This window comes from Cyanistes caeruleus, chromosome 1, assembly GCF_971803275.1.
Source record: "Cyanistes caeruleus chromosome 1, bCyaCae1.hap1.1, whole genome shotgun sequence".
NCBI lineage: Eukaryota > Metazoa > Chordata > Aves > Passeriformes > Paridae > Cyanistes > Cyanistes caeruleus.
This window is the reverse complement of record NC_141701.1, coordinates 113225397-113245165: the sequence shown is the minus strand read 5'-3', so window position 1 is coordinate 113245165 and position 19769 is coordinate 113225397. Positions and strand designations below refer to the sequence as shown.

The window sequence follows — 19769 nt, the reverse complement described above, 5'->3', positions numbered from 1 at the left end:
ATAGATTTTCTGTAAACCAGGTCTGAAAAGTATCGCCAACAGCAAGATGTAAATATCTCCCCTGTATGAAACAAACAAAATAAAACTGGCTTCTACTGCACTCTAATCTTAATCAAATGAGATCATATCTGAATGACAATAACACATTCAACTCTGGCAGAAAACGGTACCTTTTTCTTGACATTTGAATACACTTTGATATTTGGAGCAGCACAACATCATAGCTTTGGTTATCTTAACATCAATTTCAGAGCTTCTGTCTGAGATGTGATTAATTTAAATAGATGTAATAACGTCATATCTGATTATAACAACCTTTTACAGACTTAAAAACTGAGGTTTCCAGAAAACTCTTTTCAATTTGAAACACTTCCATCATTGTTTATCAAAATTGACACTAGCAGAAGCATTGTTTTGCAAGGTTTTGGTGAGGTTTGGTGGCTTTTATTAAACCATATAAAGCAAAATTATTCAAGCATAATGAGAGAAATAAATGGCTATTTTAAAATATTTATAACCAGGCCAACTCTCTACTAAAAGCTTTTTATGCTGTCTGAGGTCCCTGTGCATTGACAGGAACTCAAAGGGTAAGATGCCATTTTCTCACTCGGACAGAACAACTGTGCCTAAAGGAAGCTTCTAAATGAAAACTGAAGGAAAACTGAAGGAAAACTGAACTGTAGCTCATTTCAGCACTAAAACATCCATACCAGGACACTAGGGGGAACCTGAAAGCAGTCCACTTCAGAAATCTCTTGCACACTCTGATCTTGCCATTAACTCTAAATTTTCGTTCGTGAACATGTGATTTAGATGTACAAGGGAAGAGAACTTTTTGCAGACAATTGAGTTCATAATGCTTAAACATTTGAAATGTAGTCATACATTGGGAAAAAAACATGGCATTCTGACAGGCTCAGACAGGAAGCTATTGTACAGTACTACAGGAACATCCATCATTCTCTCCATTCTTTCAGTTCTTCCAGTCATTTATATTGAAGAAAATGAATGAAATGAAGCTGCATACTCAAATACCAAGAAAATTATGTTAAAACAAAAAGCAGTTGAAAAGGCTGCAATGCTTTTTTACCTTTACTGTTTAGGAAATGAAACAAAACAGCCTGAAGCAAATGTTGCTCTACATATTTGAAGCTTGTTTCTACTTTTGACTCATTCCATATTGGATATATCTTTTGGATTTTTGGTAACACATGGTAAAACATTATTGGCAACTTACACACGTTCATAAGCATGCCTGCTCTCCTAAACAGAATCACACTGGGCACACTACACAACAGGGAACTTCACCACACTTCAGACTTTCGGAACCACTATGTCAGCAGGTTTCACTTCTACTCTGGGTGTTAATTCGAATATGCAAGATAACCCCACGTTTCTAAAAGTTCATTTAAAAGCATTAGGAGACAAAGATAAGCACACAGTTTTGAGAGATGTCATTAGCCACATTCACAGCCTAACACTTCATAAGGAAGATGGAGGAAGAGGGTGATGGAAGAGCACTCACAAATGATTTTCCTACAATAACTCATTTTCTTCTTCTTTAAATAATAATTTTCTTACCTCTATGTACTTATGTACTTATACTTTAAAGCAGTATTACATTCCATAACTAAGCTTTCCCAAAAACTCCCATATTCTTTCAGTTAACTATTCACGTATTTTCCAGGTGTTGCAAACTAACTTGACTGAACTCTTTTTTACTAATGTTACCAACCAACAGAACTGTAAGTGCGTATTAATAAAGCACAAGCGTTTACAGTTGGACTCCCAAAATCTTAAAGGTATTTTCCAACCTAAATGAGTCTATAATTTCTATAATTCTAAAGAAGAGATACCAGTGCTTACACAAGTGGAACATCCTTAATATTTTGTATTAATTCTGAAGCATCGACTGAAACAATCTAACACTAACCTTTTCACTGAGATTTTATGGACAAACAGCAGTAAAGTCACCACACAAAAAAAAATAAATCCTCTACTTAAGTTGCTTTTATTGGAAATTTATGAAACAGCAGAAGAAAACTTTAACTTAATTTTAATTAATTTGTAAATTAGGAAGCCACTGAAGGGGCCATTCACAAAAGAATATTACCAATACATGACCTAAGAAGGCATGAACATAACTCACCCACACTACACTGCCTTGACAATCAGACACCACTTCTTCGCAAAGTAGCAGGCCTTGAATTACAGGCATTCTCTATTACAGGAACAGAGATACACACAACTAAAGTCACCAGTATTTAAAACCAGAAATATCACTTAGCCCTCAGCTGGCGAGGAAGACAACTTGCTCAATCCTCAGCTTCTCTGTTGCATGGTAGGTGTATGCTATAGCACTTTCTAGGATGAAGCTTTGATTGCTCTCAGGTGAAGTCTTAGAATACCATGACAGGACCACCACCAACTATCCAGTTTAAACCAAGTAATTCTGACTGTTCCATTACATGTAGTCTCCGAACAACTTTGATATAAACCACTGTTTTCATTAATAAGACTTCTGTCAAACTACCTGCTACAAGTAAATTTAACACATTAACTTACATAACTAGTAGAGTTGAAGTTCACTTAACAAAGATCAGATTCCTCATCACTGATCAACTGCACCAAGAGCTCTGCTTCTTTTACATGCCTTCCTTTAGAGTCTTGTTGCTTCACTTGTAACCAAAAGTTTTCAGGTTTGGATTTTCTGTGATTTGGATTGATATAGGATTATTGACCTTTTATCATTGTCTTAGTTCAAAAAAGACAGGGGTCTACTAAGGAAGGCAGAAACCTCCCTTGAAATAAAAATGTAAACCACCACCCTCTGCCTTCAAAAGATTATAATCTTGAAATCAAGGTGTTCTCAGGCAAAGATATGGGAATAGGAGTAACAGTTTTTTACAAAAGAAATTAAAATAAGAATGCAGTTGTAAAAAAAAAAAAAAAAATCCCACTGACAGAGTCAGAATACAACCTGACACCCTGCTGGTCAGGGTGTTGGTAGCACCCTGAGTGGTGGCTGCAGCTCTTCCGGAGTGACAGATGTGGTTCTGTTGAAGCAGTGATCCTGCAGAAGGGTGTGGTTTTCCTCTAAAGGTCCAGTGGTGGTGTAGATGGGTCTGGTCTCTCTTTTGGGATCCAGCAGAGAAAGGCTCCTTGTGGTGTTTGAGTCTCCAAAGACATATAGGTAGGAATGCTTGGCTCCTCCTCCTGGGTGGAGCATCTCCCAATGGGATGATGTAATTTCATCAGTCGTGCAGTGAGACTCAATGACCCATTAACAGCAGATAACCCTCTGGAGGGAGGATGGGTGGTGGAAGAGATAAAGAACACCACCCCAGCTGGTTTTAACAGCTGGCTCATTAATAGAAGATATCCCCCTGGGGTTATGAGGGATGGGTCATGGAAGAGATAAAGAACGCTGCAGTACCTCGTTTCAACTGATGGTGATAGAATATCCTGAATTGTAACCCAAGACAATCATACAGAATATAAAGGATGTAACTTGAAAACTGTTTTGAAACTTTTTGTCCCCAATGGTGTGAAAAATTAGGAGAACACTGCTTATGGCCATCCCAGAGCATGATCATTGTGTATATCAAAAGAAAAACAGGATTATATTGATAGGTTCTTAAATTTCCGGTACTTTTAACAGAGCTGCCTTCTCAGAGCCTAGGGGGTTTAGAATCACTTTCTTCAGTAATATGAACAGCACACGGCTGTGTAAGAACCAACAAAACAATACAGTCACACACAGGCAACACTTACATTTCAGTTTTTATTACTAGCTGCCTAGAACTAATACACTGGCAAGCTGCTGTGGGTCTCTGCCTATAACACACTTCACTTGGAGCTTAGCAACTCATGCCAAAGTTGAGAGATAGTAGCACAGTAACACGAGGAAGGGTAATGTTATACTACATAAAAGGAAGTCAGTTTTCAGTTATACATGAAGCAGTATATATGAAACAGAAATACTGCTGAGTTGCAAATGCCTCCTTCTCACTTTATCCAAGCAGCACTGGTGTACAGCCACCAAGACAACTTCTCTCCATGCTACAGTATAATTCACTGTCAATCCTGCAGGTATGTGATGGAAACACATCAATTTTTCATTCACAAAGCACATTTTTTTATACAAAACATCCTGTGAGAATTCCTCAACATCCCAGACTCACTGCTCACACAGAGCAGGGAACACAGTGACAATCCAGTTCCTTTGAGGCCATCTGTCAATACAGAATCAATTAAGTTGGAAAAAGCGTCCAAGATTATAGAGACCAACACTTGATCAATCACAAACAGATGAGGTTAAGGATAAAGTCAGGCAAACCTCACTCTAACAATGAAAAGCACTAGATACCAAATAATAAACCACAATAAAGGGGGAAAGGGAGAACTACAGCCTTGTCAAAACGCCTAAAACTTGTCTCTCCTGCTTGCTGTTACACATTAATTTTCAATGGAATTCTCAAGAATTACCTTGACCACAGAACCTACAGAAGGACACCACCAAGCTCTGATTTTCCAAATTTCACCTCTCACAATAATCCGCTTTCTTTACCATTACCTTATCTTAATGATTCCTATGTAAGCAAGAAGACACTGAAAGCAATTCCCAGATTATTCTCCCCTTTTCTATCTGATACTTGACTTCAGAATACTACTGGACTTAAAAACATTTATTAAGGATCTGTTGGTGACATGTTAATTTGTACAAAAGTATTTTGATGTAGAGCTTTACAGGAGACAAGTTCTCCAAAGGTCATGTCCATTCTTTTCTCTAACAATACATAACTTCTTCCATTTAAATTTAGCGTACCTTAAAGATAAATCCATACACACACAATCTGTTCACCATCAAAGAGCCATTGTTCAGCTTTCATTAAACTGTACAGCATATTGTATACACTCATGGTACTTGAATTTATTTTAGCAACCCTCAAGAAAGGAAGGAAATTTTTTTCTATCTTCACCCAAGAGCCTATTTTAGACCATAGTACAACTGAAGCTGGAAACAGGTTCTCCATATCACAAAGTGGCCATAATACATAAAACCGTTTACAGTCTTACAAACAATTGATTCTCTGAGTTTGAATATAGCAGGAGCACAGGCCACAAGACAGAAGCCAACATGCCATCTTGGAGGTATGCATTACTTTACTTTTCACTAGAAATTCAAGCGTACTGTACACATATTTCCAGAAACAAGCATGCATACAAATACCAACTCCCTTTCTTTCACTTCCAAAAGTACTCAGCTTCCCAGCCACAGCCCCCTTGGGCTGTCACCAGCTTCCACAGCACCTGACACCAGTACTGCTACTGCCCATGCTTATCTCCAGCTCTTGCCACCTCTGCAGCTTCTAAAACAAACCTCTGTTTGGAAATACTGCCACCACTTTCTAGAAGCAATTTCTGAGAACAGATACCCATTTTCCTGGGTCCCTGGTGCTCTCAGTGCCACCGAACTTGTCTTCTGGCTACAACCTCACACAGCACCTGGAAGAGGACACTTGTGACTTTACTCAGAATATGTACCAGTGGCAATTTCAAGTCAAGAGTATTCTGCAGCAATCTCTTAGGGCCACAAGAATGCAACTTAAGCTGTTTGAAAAGTTATCTAAACAACAGTCATCAAGCATTACACATTTTTTCCAAGAACAAAAACAAAATATGCCTTTTTTTCAGACCGCTGAAGTTAAATATTTTTTAATACATCAACCCCCAACACAGTTTTCAAAGTGAGACCTACTCTTCCACTTCTCCCCCAGAGAAACTCAGCTATAGAGCTAATATATGTGGACTAGGAAGCAGACCTGATTTGAAGACTACTGTTCTCCCACACAAATGCTAACCTTTACATTGCCTCCAGGATCCATAAATTTATAATCATCAGGCATGCAGCTTGGCTACCATAAATGCAAATACAGTAAATATTCAGTCATACAACAAATCACTGAATGTGACAGCGAGAAATTCATTATCTTATTTAACAAAGCAGCGTATTTCATGTTATTTCTGTATTAGGACTAGCTAAAATCACATATACCAAACAGCTTACAGTAAGTTGGCCCCGTCACAAATGAGAAAAGCACACTGAACTTTATTGTTTGCCTGGCTTTTCAAAACCTTCTGTCAATGAAGAGAACAGAATACAAGTAGTAGGTATATTCTTTGACCTTGAGCATATCAAATTTCCTCAGATCCCTATTTATATTTTGCCCTTCATTTATATCTCTATAGCAAAGGCAACTTACCCATGCTCAAGAATTAAAGCCTCAACTTACATTATTTGGCTTCACTCAACAGAATATGGCCATCTTCTTCCTGAACTACAAGCCAACAGGCTACCTAACAAGCCCATCTGCATTATGCAAAAGTTATAAACAATTGGAATTTATTTGTGTCCATAAATGGACTAACTTAAGTAAATTTAATCACATCAAACAAAATGTTGTTTGACAAATAAGGTTTCCTATGATGTCAAAAAAATTTGGTGGACAGCTGTTCCATTAAAAAAAAAATTTAGCATCCTATCCCTTTCCTGATGATCAAATTTTTTAACCTTTTGTGTGTAGTGCTCTAAAGGCTCAAATCTATAATTTTACTTAGTTTAAAAATAAATCTTCATTCCATTGACTTTCCAGAAAAATACTCTCAACTTCTCAATAAACTGATCTTCTTCAGCCGAAGCTCTACATAAAGCATCTGTGTATAAAAACAAGGCCCAAAAATACTTATTCTTACAACACACAGAAGCATGTACATTTACATATTTGTAAATATGTAAAATTTTTTTTTTACATATGTAAAAAATGTAAAAGCAGTCAAAGTCTAAAAGCAAAATACACTACACAATATGCTGAAAAAAGCTCTCTGGTTATGTTTCTAAAAACATGTAAAGCAATTACAAGCATTTCATACAACAGCAGCAGTTAAGGCAGGTAATAGATGGCAACACTGATGCCAACAAGCAAAAGAAGAGTTGTTCTTTTACTGACATATCAGCAGTTTGAAAAACTCAAGTATTTCCACAAAAATCAGTTAGAATAGCTTTTATCAAATTGCTTGTAATTGCAATCTAAAGTTAAAGCTGGCTTTGTAAACTTAATTTATAAGCTGAATCATTATCTATCTGCAATTCAACCAAATATTAATTATAAGTGTATCTGCTTTATTAATTTCCTTTTTGATATTCTCTCAATTGCATGTAAGCACACCAAAGTTAATAAAAAAAAAAACAAACAAGCTGAAAAAGGAAAGGATCCCTGCTACTCTAGGGTTTTATCACTTCCTTAAATGAGTCATAACAATAATCAGATGCTATCTGTTTGTTTTATATAAACAGTTTTAAAATTCATGGCTGGTAGGGTGTAGTCATTTGACAAACAAAATGAAGAATTTACCACTAACAGGAACACCAACTGTGGCTATTCAGTAAGAAGTTCCTCATTTCCTTTTTCATACACAAAGTCTGTCTGGAAATACGTTTGACATGTTAAAGAAATGCATGTGCTTACATAATAGTATATCCTCACAATAGTGCTATACAAACCAAAGGAAAAAAATTCAAAAAAATCAGTAGCCTAAAACAAGCAGTAAGTTTAAACACAATCTTTCCAATAGCTTTTTTTCCTTAATAGAAACAAAGAAGTAATCTGGCATAATAAATCCTACCTTGTTGCTTAGAATGCCAAATAAAGAGTTTGTAATTGGTCCTTTGTCTTCACAATTTAGTCAGAGAACTCACAGCACAGCTTCTTTTAAACATTCCTTCTGGTGAGCAACTAGTAGAGAATATCCTCTAGTTTTGTACTCACCCTTGTAAGCACCAATAGCATTATTCAGTTAAAATCCCTCTATAAAAGAGACAGAGATGAAGGAATTCCTAGAACATAGACTGAAGCTACAGTACTTCCACCTATAACAAGCTAAATATCACAAATAAAAAAAAATTAGGTTTTTCAGAAACTGAAGCATCTCCAGTATGGTAGAACTGTCTCTGCTCTACATAATGAAGCATTTATTAAATGCTGTTAAATATTTCCTGGTAAGGGAAAGAGATACCTGTTACTACAGGCATATGATCTGGCAAAATATAAACATGAAAATCTGTTGTGTTTGGGCCCTCCAAGCTGAGAAGCCAAGAAGTTATGCAACATTGGCCAACACAACAGCAGCAGCCAACTAAAAACTTTAACAATTACTGTTACTGAACATTTGCCTTGAAGAAATAGCAGTCATTACAAGTTTACACTACTGAAGTTGTTAAAGTAATATTGACATGACATGACCAGCTGCAGGTAGACCAAAGCATTCACATGAACATATGTGCTTTAAATCTATATTGTGAACAGAACTGGGTGGTAGTGTAATAGTTTCACAACATAAACACAGGCGCAGCAGATTGATCTACTAGGGCTCAGCCATCAGATGCCACAGCAGTTTACAGCCAAATACGTTCCAAGTTTGTGCAACGTTGAAAGGCAAAGCCTCCAACAGGTAGATCAGAGATCCTAATTCTAAGAACTGCACAGGGAAGATGTCACCATCCAGACGCTGGCCTGCAGGAAGCCCCTGATGCTCCTCCCTGGCTCACTGCTGTCAATCACAGTGGCCTCCCTCACCCTATGGGAGGTGCGCTATCTTTGAGGTGCTGAGCAGGCCAGGTGAAAGAGCTGCAGGAGGAGATAAACATATGGCACAATAGGGAAGATAAGATAAGCAGGAGGTCCTGGGAGGTCTCCTGTTTGCTGAACAGCGTTTTGGAATAACTGAGGCTCATCCAATCTTCAAACTACTGGACTTTCCTGCTTATCCATACAGACACCAGTGACACTTCCAAAATGCAAAATTTGCACTGCTGAGCAAATAAAGAGTGACTTCTGAGCACTGTGGGCAAGAAAGTCCATGTGGTGTTTCTCAGCCTCTCCAGTGAGAAGAAAAAAGCTCAGGGTAGACTAGATGCATCCAGAGAGTCAGTATATGGTTGTTAGCAGAGCTTTTATGCTATGATCACAGAAACCTCTTCCAGGAAGAAGGATCCATCTGACAAAGTGTGGCAAGAGTATATTTTTCACCAGGCACAATAAGCCTGTGAGTATGGCTTTAAACTAGGCATGGTGGAGAAAGGTTGTCACGCTGAGAAGTGAAGATGTGGGAACCTAAGTCAGGAGGACTCTCACACTTCCCTTGTGGAAGTGGCCTGTCTGTAAGCCCATCTCCAATGCTGCTACACAGCATGGCAGCTAACAGGACACAGACCACGCACCACTGCAGAGCTATAACCTCATAGGAATTAAAGAGGGATGGTGGGACAGCTCACATGGTGCTGAGGTGCTACAATGAAAGGTCAGAGGCTCTTTAGGAAAAACAGCCTGGAAAGGTAAGGAACATGGGTTTCAATCTATGCAAAGGGATGGCTGCAACACACCCAGCTTTGCTTGGAATGAGGGACAAAGCATTGAAGACCCTATAGGTAAGGAGAACAGTCCAACATGGGCAACTCTGTACTAGGTGTCTGCTACAGACCTCCTGATTAAGAAGGGGCCATAGAAAAAGCCTTCATTTGAAAACTGAAGGAAACTTAATGACTGCAGACAGTCCAGGGCCTAAAATAACTAGTATCTGCTGGTCGAGTATGGCCAGACACAAGCAGTCCAGCATTTTTCTTGAATTTGTTGGAAATTACTTCTTGGTGCAATGACCCAACTAATGAATATGTTCTGCTGGATCTGTTGCTCACAAACAAAGAAGAAGCAGATGGAGATGAGATCATGGGGTTTAAAGTCCTGAAAGAGGGAGAAAGACAGATACTACAGCATACAGTGCACAACCCAGTACATCGTTATAACATGGCACTCCAGGAGAGCAGATTTCACCTTGTCCAGGGATCTGCTTGGCAGAATCTCCCAGAAGATCACAACGAAGGATGAAGGCAAAGCCTGTGAGTACTGGCTGACCTTTAAGGATAACATCCTCCAAGCACAACATGCAGGAATTCAAGCTGGCCTGATGGACCAGTGTGAAAGAGAAGACAACCTTTGGCTGAGCTCAAGTGCAAACAGACTACATGAAAGGTGGAAGCAGGAGTAGGAGGAATATACAGACATTATCTAACTGTGCAGGGGTGGAGTTAGATGAGCCAGAGTTCTGTGGTGGTTGAAAGTAAAAATGGATTTGAAGGGCACTATGAAGGGAAGAAAACACACTTCAATTTTTTCATTCAAAAGTGAAGTTATACAGCAGAAACAGAAAATAAATCCTAGTACAACAAGGTGTTATTCACACCAGCATCTGCTAGCCATCATTTACTTAAAAATGTAAGAGAAAATCTGAAGAACTGGGGCTTCTACATGCAAACTAGAAATCCGATCAATTAGCAATAAATGTGATTTACTTGCTGTTTTAATTTACTCATGACCCTATCTAAAAGAAAGAAATCACACATGCTTCTACTTAGCGTGATTTCTGAGATCCAGAACACAGCAGCCTGAATCTCTTGACATAGCAGCACAATTTTTGCACTGAGAAGCAGTCACGGTTGAGATTGTATTACAAGAGCTCTGTGAACAGATTTGCTTTAACCTTTTTCTGTTCTTTGGTAACAAAGACATACATGCAAAGCAGGCTGATTAGAGATTCTCTAGTCCTCTGATTATAATATGCTAGTGACACAATCAGTGTGTTCACAATGTTCAGAGGCGGCACTTTTTGTGAGAGCAAATTCTTAACTTTTTCTAGCAAGGAATTACCCCTGCCATAATCTAGGTATTCACAATAACTTAGCTGCCTTTTTCTTCATCCCAAAATAGATCCCAGCCAAGACACAGCCAGCACATATTTAGTAGATATTAGTCATGGAAAATGAAAAGGAATCAGCCTAGTGCAAAAATGAGTAAGGGAAAAAATAAATCTTCACTTTACATTTTAGGGAAGCATAGTTTTTTAAGACAGTATTTCTACATACACACTCTAAATACATGCCCCCACAGTAAAAACACAGTAACTGAAAAAAACAGCCAGGTTTTCATACAAGTCCTCAGTTCACCCCACCTGCAAGCAGATCTCAGCTACCAGATTCTCAGTACTATAGCTGCACTGTAAAAGCAACAGTAGCAGAGGGCAGAGTAGGTCAAACAGCACAATTCCAACACACAGGGGATGCTTCTCTGTAATTCCCACTTCCTCTCCACAGTTTCCACCCACATGCCTCATTCACAGGAAACTCCAGTTTGTTTGCAGGCAGACTCCAGACATTCTGTTAAACTGGGGCAACAGTTTTGACAACAGGTGCCCAATCCGGAAGCATCTACTTCAGTTTAAAAAAAACTGCAAGTCTGTTTTCAAGTTTAAAAATATTCTGGTATTTCAGGATACTATCTTAGCATTACTGCCAAGAAAGTAAGTCTAGATGCCTTACAGCATAATGACATCTTATGAAAAATATCAGTTCTCATTCTGTATAAATTGTACAAAATTTAAACTTCCAATTAGTTCGAATAAGAAAGAGTCCAACCAACCAATGACAATAATCCTGAGCCACAAGAAATCTCAAAATCTCTCACAGTAAGATTCTGGGAAAGAAGATGACTCACTTACACCTCACAAACTGTCATATACTGAGAGTTCAAATGAAGATTTGACTAAGGTTCTACTCTTCAAGTTGGCATTGCGCTAATCTAAAATCACCTTCAAAGTTCAAGACAGAAGAGCTGGGGAAAGGGAAGGTCTAGATGGTACATTACTAAGGATATAATGCAAGGGCAGAGTCAAACTCAAAAAAAAAAAACCCACAAAAATTTTTAGGAAAGAGGATGCTGAAGGAAGATATAATACAATGACTACAGCACTGGGAATGCTTCTGCTAAAATGGGACTTGCTAGAATTAATAAGCCTGGGGTATTTCAAGGTTATGAAGCACTCCAGCATTGCTGAAATAGGACAACTGATGCCAGTATATCCAAACAGGACAACCATTTCATTTCACAGCTTTGAGTCAGTTTAAGAGACTGGAGGAGGAAAAACAAAATCTCAAAAAACTCAAAAACCTTTGAGCTAACAGCCTTTCCTGGGCAGAAGTCACAAAACCATCCAGACTGTCAGATAACACCACACGGATCAATATTCTGAAATGTTACTTCAGGCAACACAAGGTGTACAGAGGCTACACAACTCCACTCATGCGACACAGGACAATTTACAGAGACAACTGTAATTCCCACAAAGAATAAGCATTCACTTTTTTCTGTACATTTATGAAAATGGAATAGCCTTCCTGCTGTACAGTCCTGGCACAGTTATTGAAAGAATATTTAGTATTCTCTGTAGCTAAAGAAATGATAAAAAAATTGTAAGATATCCTCTAAAGACAAAATGACTGCAAACTGTTTAAGAAACAAAGTTTTCTAAACTTACATAAATACAGACACACAGATACATAACTAAAATGGCTCCACCTACTGGTTAAAATGTACATTTTATAAGTTATGACACTTCAGAGAATTTCATTCCCGGTGAAACAAGGAACTCTGAGGGTGCCACACACAAACACAAGACTCTTAGACAGATAATCCCTCCTAATAATTGTTGAGATATGCCAGCAAGGTAGATTTAAGATTTAGGACATTTCAAACACATGTTGCTCTGTTTTAAAAGTAATGTAGTATTTTCATCTACTGGTAATTTTGCAAATATAAATTTATAAATGAAAATATTTAAGAATATTGTAAGATAATCTGTAAAAGAATAAAAATTCTCATTTTACCATTCAGATATTTTCTGATCTACACAGTAGGAAGTACTTGGTGCTCATCTCCATGTCCTCATTTACCACTCTATTGAACATCACTATTCATATCACTATTTCAAAACATTAGCTGAACACCTATCTTCATTTTAGCAAAAAAATCTGATGTGTCTCTAAACTTTATCATTCCAGAATGTGCTATACCAAAACCATGACAGTATTCATTGGAGACCTTCTCTAGCTAAGTTTGAGTATACACAAAGTTATACTCTGATTTTTATCTAACACTAGTTATAGAGCATTCCTATTTACTAAGTATTACTATTGTTTCAGGGCCACTAAAGTTCCTGCACAACAGTTACCCTTGTGCAAAGGGCATCAATATTCAAAGGCCCACAACAAATTTGGTGACATGTCAAAAGTCACCTGCAGAAGTGGATAAATGACATGGACATAAATAATGACATAAAACAACAACTACTCAATTTGGTACACCCCCAGCTTGTTCTGGACAGAAAATAGAACTACTACAATGAACTGTAGTGAAAGTTCTCAAATAACACAACAAGGTTTTGACAGCCATGGTAACTTTTCAAGAACTCGGAAAGACTGCCAGACAGACACTTAAAAGCTTACAGAGGCCACAACACGGTGCAAGCTGTACGAGGTACGCACTGTACCCAAACAGCACAACACAGAAAAGCAGCTTGTCTCTCCAAAGTCATAGCTTCAAGTCTACAAGGCTGGCAAGCCAGTACAATTCTCTCTGATCAGGGCTATTTAGCTAGGGCACTGTCACACAGCTATAGCTGTATTGCTTTAACTTGTGCAGAGCATTTGTTCAGCCAGATGCCACAAACTTGTGGGGGAGGAGAGTTTCCTGCACAGTCCTCAATTATGCAGTACAAACATACCCTCGGTTACCCTTGCCCAGCCATAAAGGGAAACACCAGTTTGAGCTTACTATGTTAGCAGGGAAAAAAATGTGCATGCACCAGTGTAATATTCTTCAGAGACCTGTCGTCTGACTTAACATCATAGAAGCCCTGAAATAAGATGACAGCAGAGGACAGTGACTGTAACCCACCTGGTAATGTGCATGCACAGCTGTTAAAAAAATTTTAAAAGCTGTAGCCAACCACATAGCCACTTCAGAAAAAAACACTGTGACACTAATGCCCTCTTCAGTGAGATAAGGCATACCACAGTATTTCACTGGTTTGATTAGGAAAGCCAGAAGGAGATGCCTGGAAACATGCCCTTCCCCAACACAGCCACTTTCAGTTCTATCATCATCTACAGGAGAACTGATGATAAAAACATGTGTTTCATTGAAAGAAGACACAAACAAACCCATTACTTAACTATACTGCACGGTCTACAACCTTGTGAATATTTTGATATACATGAAGTAGTATCAAATACTAACAGAAGAAAAGTTTCTGTCTACTTTAAGATAACAAAGTATTTTGAAAATATTACCTGCAAAATATCTAGAGACAGAACTGCACTACACGTTCCTTTAAATGCTACTTATAGCTGTTGCAAAGAAGCCAAACAACTGTGTGGTAATGAATATATCATAATGACAAAAGCTAGAACTAAGATCACTCATCTGTATCAAGTAATGCAGTATCAAGCATTTTTACCATAACTGTAACTGTCAAACTCATCACTGTATAGAAAACAAACTACCAAATGTCCCACCCCTATTTCAAAAAACCCAACAAGTATTACCATAAGTAGCTGTTGAGGGAAGAGGAAAAACAAGACAAGCATACAACTCCTCCTTGCACTCACAACCTCCAGCTGTTTTCAAATCAGATTTCCTGAGGCTGTTGCTCATCCATTTACTAACCTCAATGTATCTGTCTTCCAACATTTGTCCAACCTCCCCTTCAGTTCACACTGTATGCTTTGTATAGCAAATATACCTGTGAACCCCTACACCGAGAGTTTCTTTTGTTTGTTCTGAACTTAGCACCTAAAATCTGATTTGACTGTGTGCCTCCTCTTCCACGTTCACCTACTTTTGCCACAGGAATTTTATGGAGCCTTACCATATCACTGTTCCATCATCTCTACTAGGCTGACAAGCCCTAGACTGTTGAAACCTTTATCATCTTTGAACTAATTCATATCTTCTTGTTATTCAGTGAACATTTTCCAATAATAATGCATCTAAGATGAGGGGCAGAACATCTAAGAGTACGTAAGGTATGAAAGAACCATGGATTCATACAGTTATCTGTCTTTCTCCTACTATATTTTCTGGCCATCCCAGATGCTCTGATCATCAGTTGCTCTCTGGTTGTAATAACAGGTGTTTGTTTTACCTTGCCCTCCAACATACTGCCACCAATCAGGTTCCCCAAAACACTAAAGTTCTAAACACTCATTCATTCTCTTCTGTAAGACTGGACCTAAACAAGCAAGGTTAAAGGATTTATTTGTATTTTCTATTAACTAAATGGGGGGGAGGGGGGGGTGCAGCATGTGACTGACAGAAGTGTTCCTACATAAGAGAGCCACCAGATGTTAACTCATTACCTAATACCCTGTGAACATAGAAACACCAAAGGAAGGAAGAAAAGGAATTTTCAAGGACTCCTCTGATTACACTTCTGTACTTTTAAGTCACAGCAATGAAGCTCTCACGCTTGATCTGCACTTTTTTACAAAGTCCTTTCATCTTATTGAGATGTTTATTACTGAAAAAGTTATGCACATGTAAGCAGTTTCAGCAAGCTTTGCTAGCAAGAAAGTAGCCTATCCTGTCAAGAAACACAGGATTAGAAAAATTAAGTCAAGCTCTATTGTCAGAAATACTCATCTTTTGGATTAAGCAGCTCTCCTGTATATAAATTACACCAATATAAAATTACACCTCTTGCACATGGAACCCACAACAAATCCAACACTGCTATACTACGCAATTGCCCAAAGATCATCATGTCCTGTCTATCTGTAAGCCATTTACTTGATGTGTTTTCCCCAGAAATTCCTCTTTTCCAGTTCCTACCAACTCTTCTGCTCTCTCACTTGTCTGACCATTTCAACTCAGCTGGAATTACCTCCCAAATACACTTTAGCACCAAGGTCAGGTATTGCTTTGCAGGGAAAGCAACCTGGATCACTCCAAGCACCTCGGTTCAAAACACCTGCATCAAAAATGACCACACAGGAAATGAAAAAATGAACAGCAGGAGTTTATCCCAAAAAAATTAACTTCTATTACAACAGAACCTAAATGACTGCTGTCATACCTGGCATGTGTGCCCAGGGCACACTGACTCTCATGACATCTGCAATACTCTTTCCACTTGGATTCACCTGGGGGTAACCATTACCATCTTCCACTGCAACCCCACACTTGAAGCTCCAAGCTTTTCAACTCCCTCCACACAGCTGAGCATCTCCTTACTATATGGGAGTATTCTCCTGACAGCTGAGATACCTCATACAGAGGGGCAATGCAGTTTTAACATGAATTAAACCTATTAAGCAGTCTACTCTTACACAGAATTTACCTTGACCAAGTTAACGTGAATTGGGAATATTTTTTTTTGCAGCAGTGGCAAGATGGAGAAATGGTCTAGAACACATCTGCAAAACCATTTTGACATGAGGACAAGCATTATCTTCTGAAGTCAACATACAAAGATTGCAACATTTGCAAAATTCATGGCCCTTTGAACCACTAACTTATCAACGCTTCTGTTATAACAAAGGAAAAACACACTGAACATACTGATGTCACAGGAAGCAAGTACTTCATTAGACTGCCAATTTTATCAAATGTGACTCAAGTCTCTCTTTTAAGAGTCACGGAAAGATGATGAAAACTCATGTGTTCTCAGAGTTATTTCTCTGTCCGTCACGGCACTCCTTGTGTGACAAACTACACATCCCTCCTCTTCAGGCATTGAAGACAAATCCCTGTGCGACACCTTTTTGGAAAGGGCCCTGAAGGAGAACATCAGAGTAAGAGCTCAGAGGCTCATTAACAAAATCCAGACCTTGAGTCATCTGAAGGGAGGGGAAATTACAAGCGTGGAACCACATGTATTTTTCAGCAGCACAGGAAGGCAACACATGCCTACTTCACTGAGCCACCCGGCCCCAGAAGGAAATGAACCCAAGCTCCCTGGTTTTACCCATCTCCCCCTCACCAACACTTCCACTCCCCAGTTCGGGAAGCCCGCCGGGGAAGCGTGCCGACCCCGCCGCCGCGCACCGAGGACAAGGGGAAGCTCGCCGCTTGCCATGTGTGCGCACTTCTCCCTCGCCCAGGAACTCGTCAGCCAGCGGGGCAGGGAGAAAGGCGAGGCCAGGGGCGGCCGCGCCGCCCACCGCCGCCAGCACAAGCCCTGCGGGGCTCTCACAAAGGAACGGGGGGGTGGACGGGGCAGCCGCGGCCGCCGAGCACAGGGAGCCCGCGGCCGAACAAAAGGCTCCGGCCCCGCCGCCACCCCCCGGGGATGGGGAGGGGGGGGGGGGGACACGGCCGCGCGCACGCGGCAGGCACGCGGGCACACCGGGCGAGAGGGGCCGGGACCGGGACCCCCGCCCCGAGGGTCCCGCCGCCGAGGGCTGGGGAGCCACGGCAGGGGCCCCGCCGCGTCCCCCGAGCCCCGGCAGGAGGGCAGCGGGACGGCCCCGGGCAGGACGCGGGGCAGCGCTGCCCCGTGGCGGCCCCTTTGTGCGCCCCCCACCGCACCGCACCCCCCGTTACCGTGGTGAGCAACGGTCTCATCTGCTCGCCCGCCCGCTCCTCTTCCATCGCGGCCCCGCCGAGATCGCCCGGGAGACAGAGCGAGAGAAACGGGCGCGGAGCGGCAGACGAACGGCGAGCAGGAACCGGACGCGGGGGCTGCGCTGCCTGACGGAGGCGGGCGGCGCCGGTGCCCTCGGGACGGGGCGGCCGCGACTGCTCCGCCGCGCCGGGGGCTGAGCCCGGACCGCCTCGGCGGCGCGCCCGCTGCCCCCGCCTCGCGCCGCCGGCCGGGCCAATGGGAGGCAGCGCAGCGCGGCCCCGGCCCCGCCCCCGCCCGCCGCAGCCGGGCCGGGGCAGCGCGGGGCGCGGGGGCGGCGCGCTCGCTCCCACGCGGAGCCGCGTGCGGGCCCGGCTTCCCGCGCCTCCGCCCGGGAGCGCCGCCGGACACAAGGGATCAGCTCCCGGCGGGACCGGGAACCCCGGAGGGCAGGGAGCTCCCAGCACTGCCGGTGACTACGGCTGCTTGATGCTTGCCTTTCTTTCTTTCTTTCTTTCTTTCTGGTTTTTTTTTTTGACACCCTTTGCACTTGCCGGTAACTTCTGCCAGGCTCTTACCACGCAAGCTGAAATTTTCCATGCCAGGTGTCTGCCTCGGGCTGATTTTTTTTTTTTTTTCCCCTTCTGGAAAAAAGTAACTAAAATAATTCAGTCATATCCAAAAATAATGTTATTTGCCCTTGCATAAATAGTCCAACTATCCTTTATTCAAAAGGCTGGGGGGGTGGGAGGGAGCAGTGTCAAGGCTGTACTTCTGGCTGCTCCTGTAAAGCTTTGCTCCAGTGAAAGTTTTTAGAAACAGCTGTTAACACTTGTCTAGTAGAGATAACTTTTCCATGTCTGCCTCTGCAAAAATTACAACCTCCTTAGGCTCTTTCAGTTGTGAAACACCTTTTGATGATGGGGCTGAGCATCCACATACAGCAGGTGAACCATCCCTTCATGCTTCCTGTTCTTGGCTACATGCTCACATTGCCCTGGGGCTCCACCTTCCACCTACTCCCACTACGCTTTAGGGGGGATTGCATACTTCGGCTCCTTTTTCCACCCTGACACTGCCTGGCCTGAGGAGAAAAGTCTTTATTTGCTCACAGCTTCTGGACTCAGCTGTCACTGAAGCTCTAACATAAACATGGGGAGCTGATGGACGCCAGCAGAGCAGAGAGGCCACAAAGCTCCGCAACATGTACAATACAGCCAGTTCCCTGGATCACTTTCAGGATGCTTTGGGCTTAGCATTTGTTACATACAGTGTTGGAACTCTGAATGGCTGGGAAGTGTCAGGAAGAAAGTAGCAGTGGCTTCACTGCAACAGGTCCAGTCCCAGCTTGACTTCTGAAAGAAGCAAAAAGTCTAGAGTCATTTGGTGAGAGGCACAGCGGTTTCAGGATCAGGCCAGGATCACAGGAGTGTAAAAGTGAAGGCAGGCTGACTGACACAGATACAGCACGGTCAAGACAAAGCAAGGCAAGGGCATCTCAGTTGGACTGGGTCTCAAACAAGCCCTCTCAAATGGAGACAGAAGAGCTTCTGGTCTTATCAGCAGTTTTGGAAGCAGCAAATGAAAGGAATGCGTGCATCAACAAATCCCGTGCTGAACTAAGAACACTATAAAAGGAGGCTGTGCAGAGCCCACAGACAAAAATATAAACCTGGCTGTGGAGGCAAAGCAGGCTTCTGGCACTGCCTACCAGCAGGAGGCTTAGCACAGCCTCAAACACTGGCCTGCTTTGGCGGCTGGCCACAGGAGAGCAAAAGGCTCCGGACATTTGCCTGAGCCTGGAGAGGAAGAGCAGATTGGTGACCAGTAACCCTCTCTGTGCTTTTCAGGAAAGGTGCTGGCAGAGCCAGATCAAAACAAAATTAGTTCACCATTTGTCTGAGCAGCAGCAAATGCCCTGAAGGGAATAGCAGGTGCACCCACCGTTGGATGGCACAGGGCACAGGTGCAATCTTTGCAGTCCTGGCCAGAGCTTGTGACCCATACAACCTGGAGGGAGGTTTTAAATGAAGGATTTGGCGTGGGCTTACACCAGGTCACTATAACCTGCACTTTGAGGAATGCATCATTAGTGTAAAACTACACCTCCCTAGTTGTACTGAGGAGATGAAATAAGGCAAGCTGTGCAGAACTGATTGAATAAGAAGCAGTCTTAACACATTCTTCAATCAAGGATTATGACCTGGTCAGGTCTCAGATGAGTTTTAATGGATAATAAAGCACTGTGCACAACCACC

At 41.6% G+C, this 19769-nt stretch overlaps 1 protein-coding gene across 10 annotated transcripts in view; it reads right to left on the bottom strand.

Annotated features, from left to right (window-relative positions):
* The window catches only part of SLC4A7 (solute carrier family 4 member 7), a 95496-nt gene extending 77751 nt beyond the window's left edge, over positions 1-17745 (bottom strand). For 2 of the 10 annotated variants that reach the window (XM_086851013.1, XM_086851045.1), the window contains exon 1: positions 17493-17745. In XM_086851013.1, coding sequence (XP_086707139.1) covers positions 17493-17540 — 48 coding nt within the window. In that variant the 5' untranslated portion in view covers positions 17541-17745. Of the gene's footprint in view, positions 1-16929; positions 17241-17492 lie in introns of those variants that run through there. The other 8 variants (XM_086851001.1, XM_086851035.1, XM_086850989.1 and 5 more) reach the window with 6 other exon arrangements.
* Positions 17746-19769: the final 2024 nt, after the last annotated feature.